General features: G+C 42.1%; 1 protein-coding gene across 1 annotated transcript in view; it reads right to left on the bottom strand.

Annotated features, from left to right (window-relative positions):
• The window catches only part of LOC118362792 (inter-alpha-trypsin inhibitor heavy chain H3-like), a 40,326-nt gene extending 22,902 nt beyond the window's left edge, over positions 1 to 17,424 (bottom strand). The window contains exons 1-8 of the mRNA XM_035743410.2: positions 17,325 to 17,424; positions 2,524 to 2,687; positions 2,269 to 2,373; positions 1,777 to 1,939; positions 1,469 to 1,579; positions 1,062 to 1,190; positions 862 to 978; positions 527 to 695 (exon numbers count right to left, since the gene is read on the bottom strand). Coding sequence (XP_035599303.1) covers positions 527 to 695; positions 862 to 978; positions 1,062 to 1,190; positions 1,469 to 1,579; positions 1,777 to 1,939; positions 2,269 to 2,373; positions 2,524 to 2,687; positions 17,325 to 17,405 — 1,039 coding nt within the window. The 5' untranslated portion in view covers positions 17,406 to 17,424. The remainder of the gene's footprint in view (positions 1 to 526; positions 696 to 861; positions 979 to 1,061; positions 1,191 to 1,468; positions 1,580 to 1,776; positions 1,940 to 2,268; positions 2,374 to 2,523; positions 2,688 to 17,324) is intronic.
• Positions 17,425 to 18,138: the final 714 nt, after the last annotated feature.

Raw genomic sequence — 18,138 nt, 5'->3', positions numbered from 1 at the left:
AATGCAAAAGCTTCTAAAGTTCTGTTCTGACCTTACACCAAAAGTCGTTTAACTTCTAATACATCAATCAGCTCCTGATCCGTCTTCTCCAGAATCTCCTCTCCGCTCTTTCCCTATCATTTACATTGGTAATTATACCCCTTCATATCCAAGCCCATGCCTCCTTTGACTACAGCCACACAAGACATCCTCTCCCTTAAGCAAAGTTACATAACGCATTGTCTCCTTTACATGTGACGTCTACACAGAGTCAGGTAACACATTGGTTGCTTTGTAGGTGATGACAATCTGTGGTGTCATCTGCTTCATGACCCACATGCCATCAGGCAATTCTACCAACTCCATCCCAGGGCCGAGATCTGACGTGGATTTCGCCATATAAGATGAACCTCCGCCTTCCGGCAGAGGAACATCTGCATACAGTCTACCCGCACCGGTCATTTCTTCTCTGCCTTTGACTGGGTCCTGCCGCACTTTGGCTGCAGCTGCTTGTGGTTGAGGCCTTGCCTGTAAGTAATAATTGTACCTCCTCTTTCATGGATGTGTCGTGCGAAGCTCTTGGCAGCCTCCAGGTTGTCCTGGTTGGCCGGCAGCAGCTCCTTCCTCCAGGTAGACACTGAGCTGTCGAACGTGATCAGGGCAAAGTGGTCGTCCTCCGCCAGGTCTCCCAGGATCTTCAACAAGGCCTCACGGGTCTGACAGATTGCAGTGCAATCAAAATACAATCAAATGCAACCAATTAACCACTCAATCAATGTGCATTGTCCCCTTCATTGAATATAAATATGTGGTGTATGTGTACATTGCTTAATCGCTAAGCCTTAAGCTGCATTACAACAGGCAACACACACACACACAAACCTGCTCCATTTTCCTGCCATGCATGGAGCCACTCCGATCGATGATGAAGACCACATTCTTTGGAATGCGTGGTAGGTTACTGGGGGCAAAGTGATGGACAAAATACCCCTCTGCCTCCTGAAGAGGGAATGAGAGACAGTGATTAAAGGATGGGGTAGAGATGAAGGAGTAATGCCAGAAAGAGGATGGAAGAAGTGTACATTGAGATCTCCCATGGATGTTTTCCTGTGGACGTCATAGGCGATGACCAGGTCTCCATTCAGGCCCTGCTCTCCACAGCTTTCACACTGGCTCTGCTGCTCCTTGCTGGGGTAGAAATGTACCCAGGCCTGGGGAGGGGTTGGTAGTTTACAGGTTCTGCTTTTTAAAAACACACCCTGCTTTACCCTACCCTGTTAGAATGAGCTAATTCGTATTAGCATTAACATGTCCAGAGGTGTGAAAATGTACATTTATGTCATTTATTTATCCAGAACAACGTATCGGAGCACTTTAGGGTTAAGTGCCTTGCTCAAGGGCTCATAGACATATTTTCTTTACCATGTAATGTATTGGGGTCTGGACTTTTCTATTGGTTAGCTCTACATTACCCTGTTTTAGACATTACCTCACTAGAAGCATGGGTTTTGGTGATGGCATTTGCCAGTGCTTCGGTGCTCAGCCCTCCTGTTATGTCCAGGAAGTTAATGCCTGGTCGCTCATTGATGTACACATCAATCTGGCCATAAGGAAGAGACAGAAATAAGGAGCAAGAAAACAACATCAACCCCAATATCAAATGACTCATCAATCATTGATCAATTCTCACTCACTCACTCACTCACTCACTCACTCACTCACTCACTCACTCACTCACTCACTCACTCACTCACTACTCACTCACTCACTCACTCACTCACTCACTCACTCACTCACCTTGAAGTCAGCAACAGGTTGCATGGGTCGAGCATGGATCAGCAGCTCGTACTTGCCCAGTCGGCGTTTCAGCAGCTCCTCATAGGTCAATTCAAAGGTCACCTTACTGAGCGCGGCCACAGTCACAGATGTCTTAAACTCCTCCAGGGTCCTCCCCACTGAACTTTAGGAGACAAAAAGGGGTACTGTCTAATACATAACAACACATGCATACTGTAGACACAGATACACAGACACACTAGCCTTTTTTGCCATTTTTTTGTGTAATGGGGTGGAGAGAAAATGCTAAAATGTTTAATGCTAATTTCCTACAACTCTACACATTTTGCCATGACTAATGCCATGTCCATACATACATGGCAAAATGTGTAGAGTGACTAACATAGTCAATGGTGGAGGTCAGGGCCCCTGGACATGTGCCCTGGGTGCCTGGTCAATAATTTGACTATGATTACAGTACTACAAGGTTTAGATAGTCCTGCACACACACACCTGACTATGCCAGCGCTTTGACCACGAGACACTGCCTGTGTGTACTGCTGCTGAGCCTCCTCCTTCTGTTTCACAATCCCATCATACGTCTGCCCCTCAATGGTCCTGAGAAAGACAAGAACGGCGGAAGAGAGAGAAAGAGATAGAGAGAGACAGGACAAGACATGGGTTACTGTATGTGTGAGCATTTTTGTAATATTTGTGTAATACGTGTGTAAACTCATCTTAGACAGTGAAACATTCATGTAGACCTACATTTTGAATTTACTGATGAAAGCATTCTTGGGGATCTTGACATGGAATTCTATTTCCTGTGACTGGTCGATCCGATTGGCAACCCGGCTGGTGATGATAGTGGTTGCATAGCGACTAGTCACTGTGGAGTTGATGTGAAAGCTGTAGATGTCCCAGTCCCTGTTCTATAAAGGATAATGAAGCACCATCAACCCACTGGGCATACCAAAAATGTTAACTTAATGGATAGGACTAAATCAAATACAAACTTTAAGAGCACATTAAATACCGTTTGAGTTTTGGTTGAGTTGGAGACGCAATTTCCAACATATCAATTATTAATTTATAGACAAACTGGAATTAAAGCCGGATGGAACCATCCATGCAGAAGATACATCTCCTTCAAATGTCGATATGTGGTTAAGTTGACAACCAAAAACAATTTGATATCACTAAATATAACATTTTAAATCAATCAGCGCTTGAAACCCAAAGCATATTGTATTGTCTATTTTTATTTAATTCATGGTTGAATTGAAACAATAGTTGTTGATGATGTTGCAATTCATATATAGACTTACAGTGAAAAAGTATTTGCCCCCTTCCTGATTTCTTATTGCACATTTGTCACACTTAAATGTTTCAGATCATCAAACAAATTGTTATATTACAAAAAGATAACCCAAGTAAACACTGTTGAATCAAGAAATCACTTAAATAGAACTTGTGAAGTAGGCCCAAAGATCTCAAAAAGCAAGGCGACATGCCGCGATCCAAAGAAATTCAGGAACAGATGAGAAACAAAGTAATTGACATCTATCAGTCTGGAAAGGGTTACAAAGCAATTTCTAAAGTTTTGGGACCACAGCGAACCACGGTGAGAGCCATTATTAACAAATGGAGAAAATTTGGAACAGTGATGAATCTTCCCAGGAGTGGCCCCAATCGGGCAGCGACGACTCATCCAAGAGGTCACAAAAGAACCCACAACAACATCTAAAGAACTGCAGCCCTCATTTGCCTCAGTTAAAAACTTATTGGTGACAGGGGGCAGTATTTTCACGTCCGGATGAAATGCATGCCCAAATTCAACTGCCTGCTACTCATCCCCAGAAGATAAGATATGCATATTATTAGTAGATTTGGATGGAAAACACTCTGAAGTTTCTAAAACTGTTGGAATCATGTGTGTGAGTATAACATAACTTATGTAGCAGGCGAAACCCAGAGGAAAACCCATTCAGATTTTTTTTGAGGTCACTCTCTTTTTTCAATGGTTTTCCATTGGGAATCCAGATTTCTAAGGGACTTTCTTACAGTTCCTATCACTTCCACTGGATGTCACCAGTCTTTAGAATTTGGTTGAGGTTTTTCCTTTGTGAAATGAAGAAGTAGCCCTGTTCAAAACGAGGGTCACTTCAAGTGTATTGTTAGATAGAGGCGTGTGACCAGAAAGGTAGTGTCAGTTTGTTTTCTTCCTGTATTGAACACAGATCATCCCGTCTTCAATTTTATCGATTATTCACTTACAAAAACACCTGAAGTTGTATTACAAAAGTAGTTTGAAATGTTTTGCCAAAATTTACAGGTAACTTTTGAGATATTTTGTAGTCACGTTGCGCAAGTTGGAACTGGTGTTAGCGTCCCACATATCCCAGAGAGGTTTTAAGGTCAGTGTTCATGACTCAACCATAAGAAAGAGACTGGGCAAAAATGGCATCCATGGCAGAGTTCCAAGGCGAAAACCACTATTGACCACAAAAAGAACAAAGGCTCGTCTCACTTTTGGCCAAAAAAATCTTGATGTTGAGACGAGCCTTTATGTTCTTTTTGGTTAACTTCTTCGAGATAGGGGGCACTCTTTTAATTTTTGGATAAAAAACGTTCCCGTTTTAAACAAGATATTTTGTCACGAAAAGATGCTCGACTATGCATGTAATTGACAGCTTTGGAAAGAAAAAACTCTGACGTTTCCAAAACTGCAAAGATATTATCTGTGAGTGCCCCAGAACTAATGCTTACAGGCGAAACCAAGATGAAATTTCATACAGGAAATGGTCCAGATTTTGAATGCCCTGTGTTCCAATGTCTCCTTATATGGCTGTGAATGCGCCAGGAATGAGCCTGCACTTTCTGTCGTTTCCCCAAGGTGTCTGCAGCATTGTGACGTATTTGTAGGCATATCATTGGAAGATTGACCATAAGAGACTACATTTACCAGGTGTCCGCCCGGTGTCCTCCGTCAAAATTATTGCGTAATCTCCAGGTCCATGCGCGTTCCATTTCTTCAGAGGAGAAACCAAACTGCCACGAATGATTTATCATCGATAGATATGTGAAAAACACCTTGAGGATTGATTCTACGTTTGCCATGTTTCTGTCGATATTATGGAGTTAATTTGGAAAAAAGTTCACGTTGTAATGACTTAATTTTCGGGTTTTTTCTTACCTAAACGTGATGAACAAAACGGAGCGATTTGTCCTTCACAAATAATCTTTCTGGAAAAACTGAACATTTGCTATCTAACTGAGAGTCTCCTCATTGAAAACATCTGAAGTTCTTCAAAGGTAAATTATTTTATTTGAATGCATTTCTTGTTTTTGTGAAAATGTTGCATGCTGAATGCCAGGCTTAATGCTATGCTAGGCTATCAATACTCTTACACAAATGCTTGTTTAGCTATGGTTCAAAAGCATATTTTGAAAATCTGAGATGACAGTGTTGTTAACAAAAGGCTAAGCTTGAGAGCTAATATATTTATTTCATTTCATTTGCGATTTTCATGAATAGTTAACGTTGCGTTATGCTAATGAGCTTGCAGAGATAATTACACTCCTGGATACAGGTTTTTTTCGTAGCCAAACGTGATGAACAAAACGGAGCGATTTGTCCTACACAAATAATCTTTTTGGAAAAACTGAACATTTGCTATCTAACTGAGAGTCTCCTCATTAAAAACATCTGAAGTTCTTCAAAGGTAAATGATTTTATTTGAATGCTTTTCTTGTTTTTGTGAAAATGTTGCATGCTGAATGCTAGGCTTAATGCTATGCTAGGCTATCAATACTCTTACACAAATGCTTGTTTAGCCAGAAGGGGACTAGGGTTCCAATTTTGGAACCCCCCCCACGTTCAGCTGGAAGGTGGCGCATGGAACGCAAAAATATTCCTACAAATATTTAACCTCCACACATTAACAAGTCCAATAGCTCAAATGAAAGATAAACAACTTGTTTATCTACCCAGCAAGTCAGATTTCTAAAATGTTTTACGGCGAAAACATAGCACATATTTATGTCAAACCACCACCGCAGACATAGCTCATTTGCATAGCCAAGTTGGAAAAAATATGCAATCAACAAACGCAGGATTAAAAGAAAAATAATTTCACTAACCTTTTGAAATCTTCATCAGATGACAGTAATATAACATGTTACACAGTACATAGTGCAGATAACGTCAGCTAACAAGGAATACACATCATAAACTTTGACTAAATATACATGTTCTACATATATATAGAAAGATACACTTCTTCTAAATGCAATCGCTGTGTTACATTTATTTTTAACGTTACAGGTTTCGTTCACTAGGCTATACTATGAGTCGGCGCTCAAAAAGTATCATTATGGCTCCTCTATCTTGGAGTCCACACAAACCCAAATTTACCACATAAATATTCCCTTACCTTTGCTGTTTTTCCATCAGAAGACCTGGAAGGAATTATACTTACCAAAAACAGCGTTTAGTTTTGCAGTCTGTGTCTTTCGGTTCTCAAACACGACACATTTCGGTTGAAATGTAGCCAAAAGTCAAGTGGATGCGCACCAAAACGTCAAACTTACATATTATATGTCGACTAAACTTATCAAACTAAGTTCATAATCAAGCTTTAACATGTTATAAAGGTGTACAGCAATCGTGAGGACGAACAGAAACGCATGCATTGTATAATCGATCTTGGAAAAAAGACAGGACCGGAGCAGAGCGCGCATAAAAGTGACCTGTTTTTTCGCATGACCGAAAGGTTTCGGCCTGCCAAAACTCCCGTGAGCGCGCGATTCTCACAATGAGAAGCCCCATTGAAAGCTGAGATCGCGCTGAAGACAGAGAGACTGTTCCCAGACCTGTAAGTGCTTGGGAAGGGTGGGGGCGATGACGTCAAAGTTGGGCCAACAGGTTAACTACAGGTTAACTATGGTTCAAAAGCATATTTTGAAAATCTGAGATGACAGTGTTGTTAACAAAAGGCTAAGCTTGAGAGCAAATATATTTATTTAATTTCATTTGCGATTTTCATGAATAGTTAACGTTGCGTTATGGTAATGAGCTTGAGGCTAGAAATAGGATCCAGGATACGGGATTGCTCGTCGCAACAGGTTAACAGTGGTTTTCGCCTTGGAACTCTGCCATGTATGCCACTTTTGCCCTGTCTCTTTCTCAAGACTGTTGGGGAAGTATTCTGTGGACAAACGAGACAAAAGTTGAAGTTTTTGGAAGGTGTGCATCCCGTTTCATCTGGTGTAAAAGTAACACAGCATTTCAGAAAAAGAAATATGGTGGTGGTAGTGTGATGGTCTGGGGCTGCGTTGCTGCTTCAGGACCTGAATGACTTGCTGTGATTGATGGAACCATGAATTCTGCTCTCTACCAAAAAATCCTGAGGGAGAATGTCATCAGTTCGTGACCTCAAGCCGAAGGGCACTTGGGTTCTGCAGCAGGACAATGATCCAAAACACAACAGCAAATCCACCTCTGAATGGCTTTAAAAAAACAAAATTACGGTGTTGGTGGCCTAGTCAAAGTCCAGACTTGAATCCGATTGAGATGCTGTGGCGTGACCTTAAAAAGGCAGTTCATGCTCGAAAACCCTCCAATGTGGCTGAATTAGAACAATTCTGCAACGAGTGGGTCAAAATTCCTCCACAGCGATGTGAAAGACTCATTGCCAGTTATCGCAAATGCTTGATTGCAGTTGCTGCTGAGGGTGGCACAACCAGTTATTAGGTTTAGGGGGCAATTACTTTTTCACATAGGGCCATGAAGGTTCAGATAGCTTTTTTTCCCTTACCAAATAAAATCATCACTCAAACGGCATTTTGGTTATCTTTGTGTAACATTTAAATCAGTTTGATCTGAAACATTTAAGTGTGACAAATGTGAAGAAAAAATAAAAAATCAGGAAGAGGGAAATACTTTTTCACAGCATTGTATCATTGATGTTAAATGAGTGATAAAGTCTGGTGACATTTAACTGGTCTCTATTAAACCTAACCTTTGGAATGACTTCAATAGCAACAGTGAATCTGTTTCATTGTTAAGTGGAGATATCTCATCGATCATTCTCACGATGGAACATTGGTAACAGTCATTGACAAATATCATCGCTGGGCTTGGATAAAACCCTGGATGGGAGACCAAAGGAGAGCTGTAGATACAGATACATTCTCCAGTAGGAGGTGCTGCCCAGCCTATAGTTTTTGTTCTGACAGTTGATTGAACGGTGAAGATCTGGCATTGTTTTAAAGGTACAGATTCAACATTTGTTTTTGGTCTGAAATTTGGTTTACCATGATGACATAATCTGTGGTTGAAATTTCCCTCTCAAAACAGTGTACGTGGATTACTTTTTTTCCAAATGCAATGTATTTTCCATGTAGATTCCATGTCACAACACTTTGACAAACTACGTTGAAACAACGTTGATTCAACCAGGTTGTGCCTAGTGGGCACACTGTTTACTCTCTCAACATATGAATACATATGCAGTCTTTTTGTTGTGTGTGTCACAGTATTATTTAAAAAAAAAACCAAATGCTTAGTTGGAATTCCAATGTAGTAATTACATTTACATTACATTTAAGTCATTTAGCAGACGCTCTTATCCAGAGCGACTTACAAATTGGTGCATTCACCTTATGACATCCAGTGGAACAGCCACTTTACAATAGTGCATCTAAATCTTTTAAGGGGGGTGAGAAGGATTACTTTATCCTATCCTAGGTATTCCTTAAAGAGGTGGGGTTTCAGGTGTCTCCGGAAGGTGGTGATTGACTCCGCTGTCCTGGCGTCGTGAGGGAGTTTGTTCCACCATTGGGGGGCCAGAGCAGCGAACAGTTTTGACTGGGCTGAGCGGGAACTGTACTTCCTCAGTGGTAGGGAGGCGAGCAGGCCAGAGGTGGATGAACGCAGTGCCCTTGTTTGGGTGTAGGGCCTGATCAGAGCCTGGAGGTACTGAGGTGCCGTTCCCCTCACAGCTCCGTAGGCAAGCACCATGGTCTTGTAGCGTATGCGAGCTTCAACTGGAAGCCAGTGGAGAGAGCGGAGGAGCGGGGTGACGTAATTAAGCATTACATTTACCAATTACCATTACAAATGAGCATTTAATGACTGCATTTATAATTTTCTAGTTTACAGTCTGGAACTCTTTTAGGGCTGTGATCCGCCTACACCCTTTGACATTTCACAGGTCTAGGACAGCTCTGGGCTTGAACTCGCTTCCTGGCCTTGTATGATATGATGCTGAGCATGCTTCTGTGTCAGTCAACAGTTCTTGTGGTGTTTGCAGGTAAGGATGGTGTATGTTGTGTGTATGTTTAGTCCATCACATTCTCTTTCAGGGGAACAGTTCATCTCGTCAGTGTGTTGTTCTTTTGTGTTCAGTAGGTGACGACGATTGCGGCGGTACACCGCTCCTTCTGCGTTGCGGACGTGATATGAACGTTCAGTGTCAGCTGGCTGGATGATGACTGCTGGTTTCCAGAGGCCATGCTCCTGGATTCTAACTGACTCTCCGTCGATCAGTGGTGGCAGTGGTCTAGCTGACCTGTCGCAGTATCGCTTTTGTTGTTGCTGTCTCTGTGCATGTTGTCCATGCATTTCCTTGTAGCTGATGACCTCAGGTTGCAGCTGCTGGTTGGTGCTGGGAAGGATTGGGCGAAGTCTGCGGCTCATCAACAGCTGGGCTGGTGATTTGAAGTTGTCAACTGGAGTGTTGCTCTATTCAAGGAGGCTGAGGTAGGGGTCTCTCTTGTCTGCTTTTGCTTTGTCCATGAGTGATTTAGCAATCTGCACTGATTTTTCAGCAAGGCCATTACTTTGAGGGTAATGTGGGCTTGTGGTGACATGTGTTAACTCCCATGCTTTTGTGAAGGATTCAAACTCATTTGATTTGTAACAGGGCCCATTGTCAGATATTAAAGTCTCTACAATGCCATGCCTGGCAAAGGCTGCTTTCAGCTTGTGTATCACAGCTGCAGATGTGGTGCTGTGAAGCTTGTCGAGTTTGAAGTATCTGCTGTAATAGTCCACTGTTACGATGTAGTCCTCGTTGTTCCAGGTGAACAGATTGGTTGCCACGACCTGCCAAGGTCGATCTGGGATACAGTGAGGTAACATTGGCTCTTTGGTTTTTGAGGGGCGTCGTTCAAGACATATGGCGCATTAACCAACATTGTCCTCTATTTGTTTGCACTTTTCCATGCCCATGTGTCCAGCATTGATCTTTGTCAATATCTCTTTTCTGAGACTGGAAGGAATAATGATATTCTCTCCTTTGAAAATTATTCCGTTGATCTGTGATAGTTCATCACAATGGTTCCAGAATTCTGAGACGCTGTGAGGGCATTTTCTCCTCTGCTCAGGCCATCCATCCTGTATGACTTTCCTCAGCTGTGTGAGTTGTGAATCCTTTTCTGTGTCTGCTTGGATCTCCTTCAGTTTTGTGTCACTAACTGGTAAGTTGCTGTACACAGTGTGCACTTGCATGTCCATGCCTTCACTGAGGCTGCTGTCCTTACAGGTAAGAAACTTCATGGAGAGTGTGTCTGCGACAGGGATGTCTTTGCCTGGACGGTGAGTGATTGTGAAGTCGTATTTTTGTAGTTGAAGGATCATTCTCTGTAGCCTTGGTGGGGCTGCGGCTAGTGGTTTCATCACGATTGACTCAAGGGGCTTGTGGTCGGATTCCACAATGACTTGTCGTCCATATACAGTGGGGCAAAAAAGTATTTAGTCAGCCACCAATTGTGCAAGTTCTCCCACTTAAAAAGATGAGAGAGGCCTGTAATTGTCATCACCGGTACACTTAAACTATGACAGACAAAATGAGAAAAAAAATCCTGAAAATCACATTGTAGGATTTTTTATGAATTTATTTGCAAATGATGGTGGAAAATAAGTATTTGGTCAATAACAAAAGTTTATCTCAATACTTTGTTATATACCTTTGTTGGCAATGACAGAGGTCAAACCTTTTCTGTAAGTCTTCACAAGGTTTTCACACACTGTTGCTGGTATTTTGGCCCATTCCTTCATGCAGATCTCCTCTAGAGCAGTGATGTTTTGGGGCTGTTGCTGGGCAACGCGGACTTTCAACTCCCTCCAAAGATTTTCCATGGGGTTGAGATCTGGAGACTGGCTAGGCCACTCCAGGACCTTGAAATGCTTCTTACGAAGCCACTCCTTCGTTGCCCGGGCGGTGTGTTTGGGATCATTGTCATGCTGAAAGACCCAGCCACGTTTAATCTTCAATGCCCTAGCTGATGGAAGGAGGTTTTCACTCAAAATCTCACGATACATGGCCCCATTCATTCTTTCCTTTACACGGATCAGTCGTCCTGGTCCCTTTGCAGAAAAACAGCCCCAAAGCATGATGTTTCCACCCCCATGCTTCACAGTAGGTATGGTGTTCTTTGGATGCAACTCAGCATTCTTTGTCCTCCAAACACGACGAGTTGAGTTTTTACCAAAAGTTCTATTTTGGTTTCATCTGACATTCTCCCAATCTTCTTCTGGATCATTCAAATGCTCTCTTGCAAACTTCAGATGGGCCTGGACATATACTGGCTTAAGCAGGGGGACACGTCTGGCACTGCAGGATTTGAGTCCCTGGTGGCGTAGTGTGTTACTGATGGTAGGCTTTGTTACTTTGGTCCCAGCTCTCTGCAGGTCATTCACTAGGTCCCCCCGTGTGGTTCTGGGATTTTTGCTCACCCCCTCTTGTGATCATTTTGACCCCACGGGGTGAGATCTTGCGTGGAGCCCCAGATCGAGGGAGATTATCAGTGGTCTTGTATGTCTTCCATTTCCTAATAATTGCTCCCACAGTTGATTTCTTCAAACCAAGCTGCTTACCTATTGTCTTCCCAGCCTGGTGCAGGTCTACAATTTTGTTTCTGGTGTCCTTTGACAGCTCTTTGGTCTTGGCCATAGTGGAGTTTGGAGTGTGACTGTTTGAGGTTGTGGACAGGTGTGTTTTATACTGATAACAAGTTCAAACAGGTGCCATTAATACAGGTAACGAGTGGAGGACAGAGGAGCCTCTTAAAAAGAAGAAGTTACAGGTCTGTGAGAGCCAGAAATCTTGCTTGTTTGTAGGTGACCAAATACTTATTTTCCACCATAATTTGCAAATAAATTAATTAAAAATCCTACAATGTGATTTTCTGGATTTTATTTTCAATTTTTTTCTGTCATAGTTGAAGTGTACCTAGGATGAAAATTACAGGCCTCTCTCATCTTTTTAAGTGTGAGAACTTGCACAATTGGTGGCTGACTAAATACTTTTTTGCCCCACTGTAGATCCTCCCTGATATCAGAGATGATATTACAATTCAAATTGCAATAAAACGTAGTGCTTGGTTGGTTTCCTTCAGTAAGCTAAGTAAACAAATAAACATCCTATTTGATAAATACCCTCCTTTGCCGTTTGATGTTTCCTAACGTCAATCTCCTGAGCATACTGCAAGTAGTACAACACATTCAGTAGGAAAGGTTCATTTAAAGTGAGTCTGGTTTATTGGTTTCTGTACACGGTGTCCAAATCACACCCAAAGAACAACGGAAGGAGGCTGGCTCTTGACAAGATGCTGTTCAGTAACAGAGCATTAGTGTGATAATAGTCCCTTTCACCAGAGAAGACGCATGTCTAATATCTTACCATTATGAAGACAATGAAAGTTCATAAGAAAACCAGTTGCTATATGACAAATTGTAAAAAAAAAACCTCAAGATTCCTAAAAACAAAAGACTGCTATATACAGCATGTACAAAGTTATAATCCCCTGGCTTTTCACACCACTGAGACAAACTGAACTGAGCCAAACCAAGCTGTAATTTTCCATAGTGGAGTTTGGAGTGTGACTGTTTGAGGTTGTGGACAGGTGTCTTTTATACTGATAACAAGTTTAAACAGGTGCAATTAATACAGGTAACGAGTGGTGACAGAGGAGCCGCTTAAAGAAGATGTTACAGGTCTGTGAGAGCCAGAAATCTTGCTTGTTTTTAGGTAACAAAATACTTATTTCCCACCATAATTTGCAAATAAATTCATTATAAATCCTACAATGTGATTTTCAGTATTTTTTTTTCTCATTTTGATGATGAAAATTACAGGCCTCTCTCATTGGAGAAGCTGGGTGTGAACTTGGCTAAGTAGTTGACCATGCCATGCACTGTTTCCAACTCTGCACGGTTCTTTGGTGGCTCCATTTCTCTTATGGCTGAGATCTTCTGTGGATCTCGCTTGATTCCATTCACTGTGAGAAGATGTCCGAAGTAGTTGACCTCTGTAGAGCCGACTGTGCTCTTCTCGGGGTTGAGCCGGACTCCTCTCTCGCGGGACCTTTGCAGCATCGCGTGGAGGTTTCGGTCGTGCTCCTCTTTGGTTCGACCATAGACAAGAATGTCGTCCACAATTGCCACAACTCTGTCGAGGCCTTCGTACACTTCATCGATCTTTCGCTGAAACTCGTCTTGGACTGAGATAATCCCAAAAGGCAGGCGAAGGAACCTGTAGCGTCCAAACGGTGTGTTGAATGTTGTGAGCTTAGATGACTCTTCTGTGAGCTTGATAGCCCAGTAGCCTGATCTAGCGTCCATGGCACTGAAGTAGTGTGCTCCCGCTAGCTTGTGTGTGATGCCATCTAGCGTCAGTAAAGGGTAAATGGGGGCGTTTGATAGCCTTGTTCAAGTCTCTTGGGTCGAGACATACTCGGAGCTTGCCTGTGCGTGGTTTCTCCACCACCACTAACGCGTTCACCCAGTCAGTCGGTTCTGTAACCTTGTTACAGATTGCTCCATGCTCTCCAACTCTTTCTTCAGACGGTCACAGAGAGCAAGGGGAATCTTTCTCGGTGGGTAGACCACAGGGTTGCGTCTAGGTCAAGGTGAATGTTATCTTCTCCTGGGAATAATCCTATTCCTTTAAAAACATCAGCAAACTCCTCCAGTACATTGTCTGTCTCTACTGGTGCTGTCACTGATAAAACTAGCTTGATGAGGTCCATGTCTAAACATGCTTTAAGACCTAGCACTGCAGGTGCTCTAGTGTCAACAACATAAAAGCCCAATATCATGTCACTTTCCTTGTATTTGCATTTGAAAGTGCACGTGCCTTTTACTGGGAGCTGTTCACCACCATAACCAGTCAATCTGCGCGTGATGGGCTGTAGCTTGCATTCAGATGTCAAGCTGCGGTACTTATTCAGAGGAATCATGTTTACTTGTGCACCAGTGTCTAGTTTGAACTTTAGCTCTGTGCCTTGTGTTCCTATCTCAATGTTAGCAAAGGCTTGCTCTGTCTCTGATATTTGACTTTTCTGTGTCACTGAATCAATAAACCGTTCATCAGTGTTTTGACTCTTTGATTGACATTTCATCTTCACTCACTGTGTGTACTGTTTTTCCACGATAAGCTCTGTGCACTTTTGCAAAGTGGTTCCATTTTCCACATGTAGTACACTGTTTCCCTTTAGTTGGGCAATTTCCTTGTTCACCATGCACTTTGTATCCACAATATCCACATGTTTTGGGGCGTTTTGAGTCTGTGTCGCTCTGTACGGGAGGTGTGCTTTGATGTCTGTGTGATGTGCTCGTGCTGCCGCGCAAAATGGTTTTCATCTGAGCCTGTGCTAGCTCGTGAGATCTGGCTATGTCGATAGCTTTATCCAGCGTTACCTTAGACCCAACATTCAAAAGTTTCTCTCTCACTTGAGGTGAGTGTATTCCAAATACAATACGGTCCCTGACCATCTCATCCTTGCTTGCATAATCACAGTCTTTCACAAGCAGACGCAGCTCTGTCACAAACTGTTCAAAAGGCTCGCTAGCTCCCTGTACTTTCTCATGGAATTTATACCTAGCTAAAATCGTATTGGTCTTCGGCGCAACATATTCTTCAAAACGATCGTAGTATATTTTCAGTACCTTTGATTCAGCCTCGGTAAGTGTCCATGTGTTGTAAATATCTCTCCCTTTTTCACCGATCCAGAGGAGCAAGTAGCTGCATTTTTCCTCTTCTCCTCTGTCCTTCAGAGAACCCGTGAACATTTGCTCCACATGCTGTTTGTACTTACACCATGCATCGGGTAAGTTTGTAGACTCCCAGTCCATTCGAGCTGAAGGAACTCCAGAAAAATCCATATTTTGAACCTTTTACTCTGACCCCATGTCTTGTTTTGTACACTTTGTACAAAATAATAAAATGCAGAACTACAGGATATTTCTTAAAGTAGCTAGCTATAACTGGCATGTTCACGTATCGCCAACCAGGATCAAACTGCCCATGACCTAACCATTTGGGTGGTCTTAAACAATCATAGCACAGTATGATATGGCGGTAAAATGCATCCAATTACACATATGAATATTACAGTGAGGAGCCAGGAGAGGGTGTCTGTTTATTAAACATCTCCTGTATGTTTGTAATTAAGAGGACCTGGGCAAGCGGGCAGAGCCTAATGTTTCTCACACACAGGGATATAAGCTTGCACTTCCACACACAGAGAGGGTATTACGTACTAAATATACCCTGTAAACACAACTATGTAGACAGTGACTGGATTTCTTGTGTTAGAGGATCTTTGGTGAGGACATATCTTAGGGTCAACATGGGGAAGGTGAGACGAGTGCAGCAGAGGAGAACATCACCTGCTCTGTTGTTTACATACTGTAGATCCAGAACATACTAGGGGCAACAGTGGGCACTGTTGTCCTATCTAGACAAACAAACGCCTGGGGTGAAAGAACGACTGGTCAATGCTTTTTCTCATTTGAGAGTATGTGGGCATGTATGAGTCTCAACAGTGAGCACTGTTGCCACTAGTGGTCGGTTTCCAAATCATCACCTGATGTCCTCAGACATTGATGGACGTCAAATTCTGACTTGTATCACGGGTGACCTGGCTGTTGTCATTGTGATCATACAAGTAGGTTCAGCTATGCCGGCCAAGTGTTTTCAGTGTGTTCTGGATCTACAGTATGTAAACAAGGGAGCAGGTGATGGGCCCTGTACAGTCTGCCATCCAACTAACCTCTGTCTTTCCAGACCTCTTACCTTCAAATAGGTTTTGGTTTTAATAGGGCGTTGTGGACAAGGATGGCGAATAGGCGTAAGCATCTGCCTCTGATTATAAAGGTTGCAATTTCCAATCCAGTGATATATAGATATATATATATATTTTTGCCTATCCCAAACCTTAACCCTAACCTGAGAAATTCTGAGTTAATGCTTACACTTAAACACTTCGAAATGTGACGTTTGCAACAACTTCGTAATTTGACGTTTGAGAAGCATGTCTGAACGTCTAATTCTGAAATGAGACTGTGCGAGCTAGTTGATGACATGCACGCACACACACTGTACACACAAGCAATCCCACCATTTACAAATACATAATAACCAGCAGAACTCAAGATTAGGTCATCTGAAACCTGATTGGTTTCGCACTGACTACACCTACTTTTTGTTTGACTGCCCTCTACACGCCTACATACTCTCAAATGAGAAAAAGCATTGACCAGTCGTTCTTTCACCCCAGGCATTTCTTTGTCTAGCTAGGAGACATGGCGCACAGTCTTTTCAAGGGACGGGAAAGGGTAAAGTAGCAGAGCAACCAGGACAGCTATAGACTTCACTTAGTCTAACGGTCTCGCTCAATCTGACCCCTTCAACATGAGGTATCTTGAACTGATTTATTTTGTGATTTCTGTGCACCCAAAGCTGCGATCAAAAGACACATCCGAGCTGATGTAACTAATCAAACATACACGGTCACATTTACATGCAGGCAAATCAACACAATCGAAAACAATATTACATTTACATTTTAGTCATTTAGCAGATGCTTTTATCCAGAGCGACTTACAAGAGCAATTAGGGTTAAGTGCCTTGCTCAAGGGCACGTCGACAAATTGTTCATCTAGTCGGTTCAGGGAGTCGAACCAGCAAAGTTTGGGTTACTGGCCCAATTGCTCTTAACTGAAACGAACTACAGAAATCTCTGAAACTGGAAACACTCATCTCCCTCACTAGCTTTAAGCACCAACTGTCAGAGCAGCTCACAGATTACTGCACCTGTACATAGCCCACCTATAATTTAGCCCAAACAACTACCTCTTTCCCTACTGTATTTATTTTATTTATTTATTTATTTTGCTCCTTTGCACCCCATTATTTTTATTTGTACTTTGCACATTCTTCCACTGCAAATCTACCATTCCAGTGTTTTACTTGCTATATTGTATTTACTTTGCCACCATGGCCTTTTTTTGCCTTTACCTCCCTTATCTCACCTCATTTGCTCACATCGTATATAGACTTGTTTATACTTTATTGTTGACTGTATGTTTGTTTTACTCCATGTGTAACTCTGTGTCGTTGTATGTGTCGAACTGCTTTGCTTTATCTTGACTAGGTCGCAATTGTAAATGAGAACTTGTTCTCAACTTGCCTACCTGGTTAAATAAAGGTGAAATAACATTTTTAAAATAAACTGCTAGGTAGAGTACCTTCCCCACTGTTACCTGTGTGTGACCCTACCTTATCGGTTGGTGCTGCTGTGGTAACGCAGGCCAGCAGCAGCCCAAGGAGGCCGACTCCTACAGAGACTCCCTTCATCATGACCTCCGCAGAAATGAAGCCCCACAAAACCCACCCAGCCTTTTAAAGAAGAGCACAGGATATTATTGGCCAATAAACAGAGAGTACACAGCAGTCAGTCATTCATCCACCATTTACTGACTATGACGTGCTCGTGTTGAATTGTAGCAGTAACATCTTAAAATAACGTCCTAAAGGTTGGTTCAGCACTTTTATATTCCAGCTAATGAAGCTCAATTGGGATTTTTTTAAATTGTATTTGTTAGACTCAAATTATTTATGTTGAGATTTGTAAGAAATCATTATAATCCATTGCAGTGCCACATACTGTGTCACCTTACCTTCAGCTAATGGTCACGTGAAATTTGACTGCCATCATGACTCATGATCGCCGGTGTGGCATTGATACGTTCACCGTAACAGCCCTATTCAATACTAAACATATATTTCAGAAAATGTGAAAATAATGGTTGTGGGACAGGATAGATAGCTAGCCATATGCTAGCTATGGGGATTTGTTAAAGACCTAAATAAGTCTAAAGTCCAACACAAAACAGTCACAACCAAAACAATTTGCTTTGTTTTGCTATTGACACTTGATTGTTAATTGACTGTCTTTACATTTATTGAAATGAAAAAACATCTGATATGATAATGTACATTAAACACATAGATAAGTATTTATATTTTGGATCCTATTGATTGTGATAGTATGTCAATCACATGTGCCACATTAATTATGGTATCAATTAAG

This window comes from Oncorhynchus keta, chromosome 10, assembly GCF_023373465.1.
Source record: "Oncorhynchus keta strain PuntledgeMale-10-30-2019 chromosome 10, Oket_V2, whole genome shotgun sequence".
In the NCBI taxonomy this organism is placed as follows: Eukaryota; Metazoa; Chordata; class Actinopteri; order Salmoniformes; family Salmonidae; genus Oncorhynchus; species Oncorhynchus keta.
The sequence above is the reverse complement of the archived record's forward strand: the minus strand, read 5'-3'. Positions and strand labels throughout refer to the sequence as shown.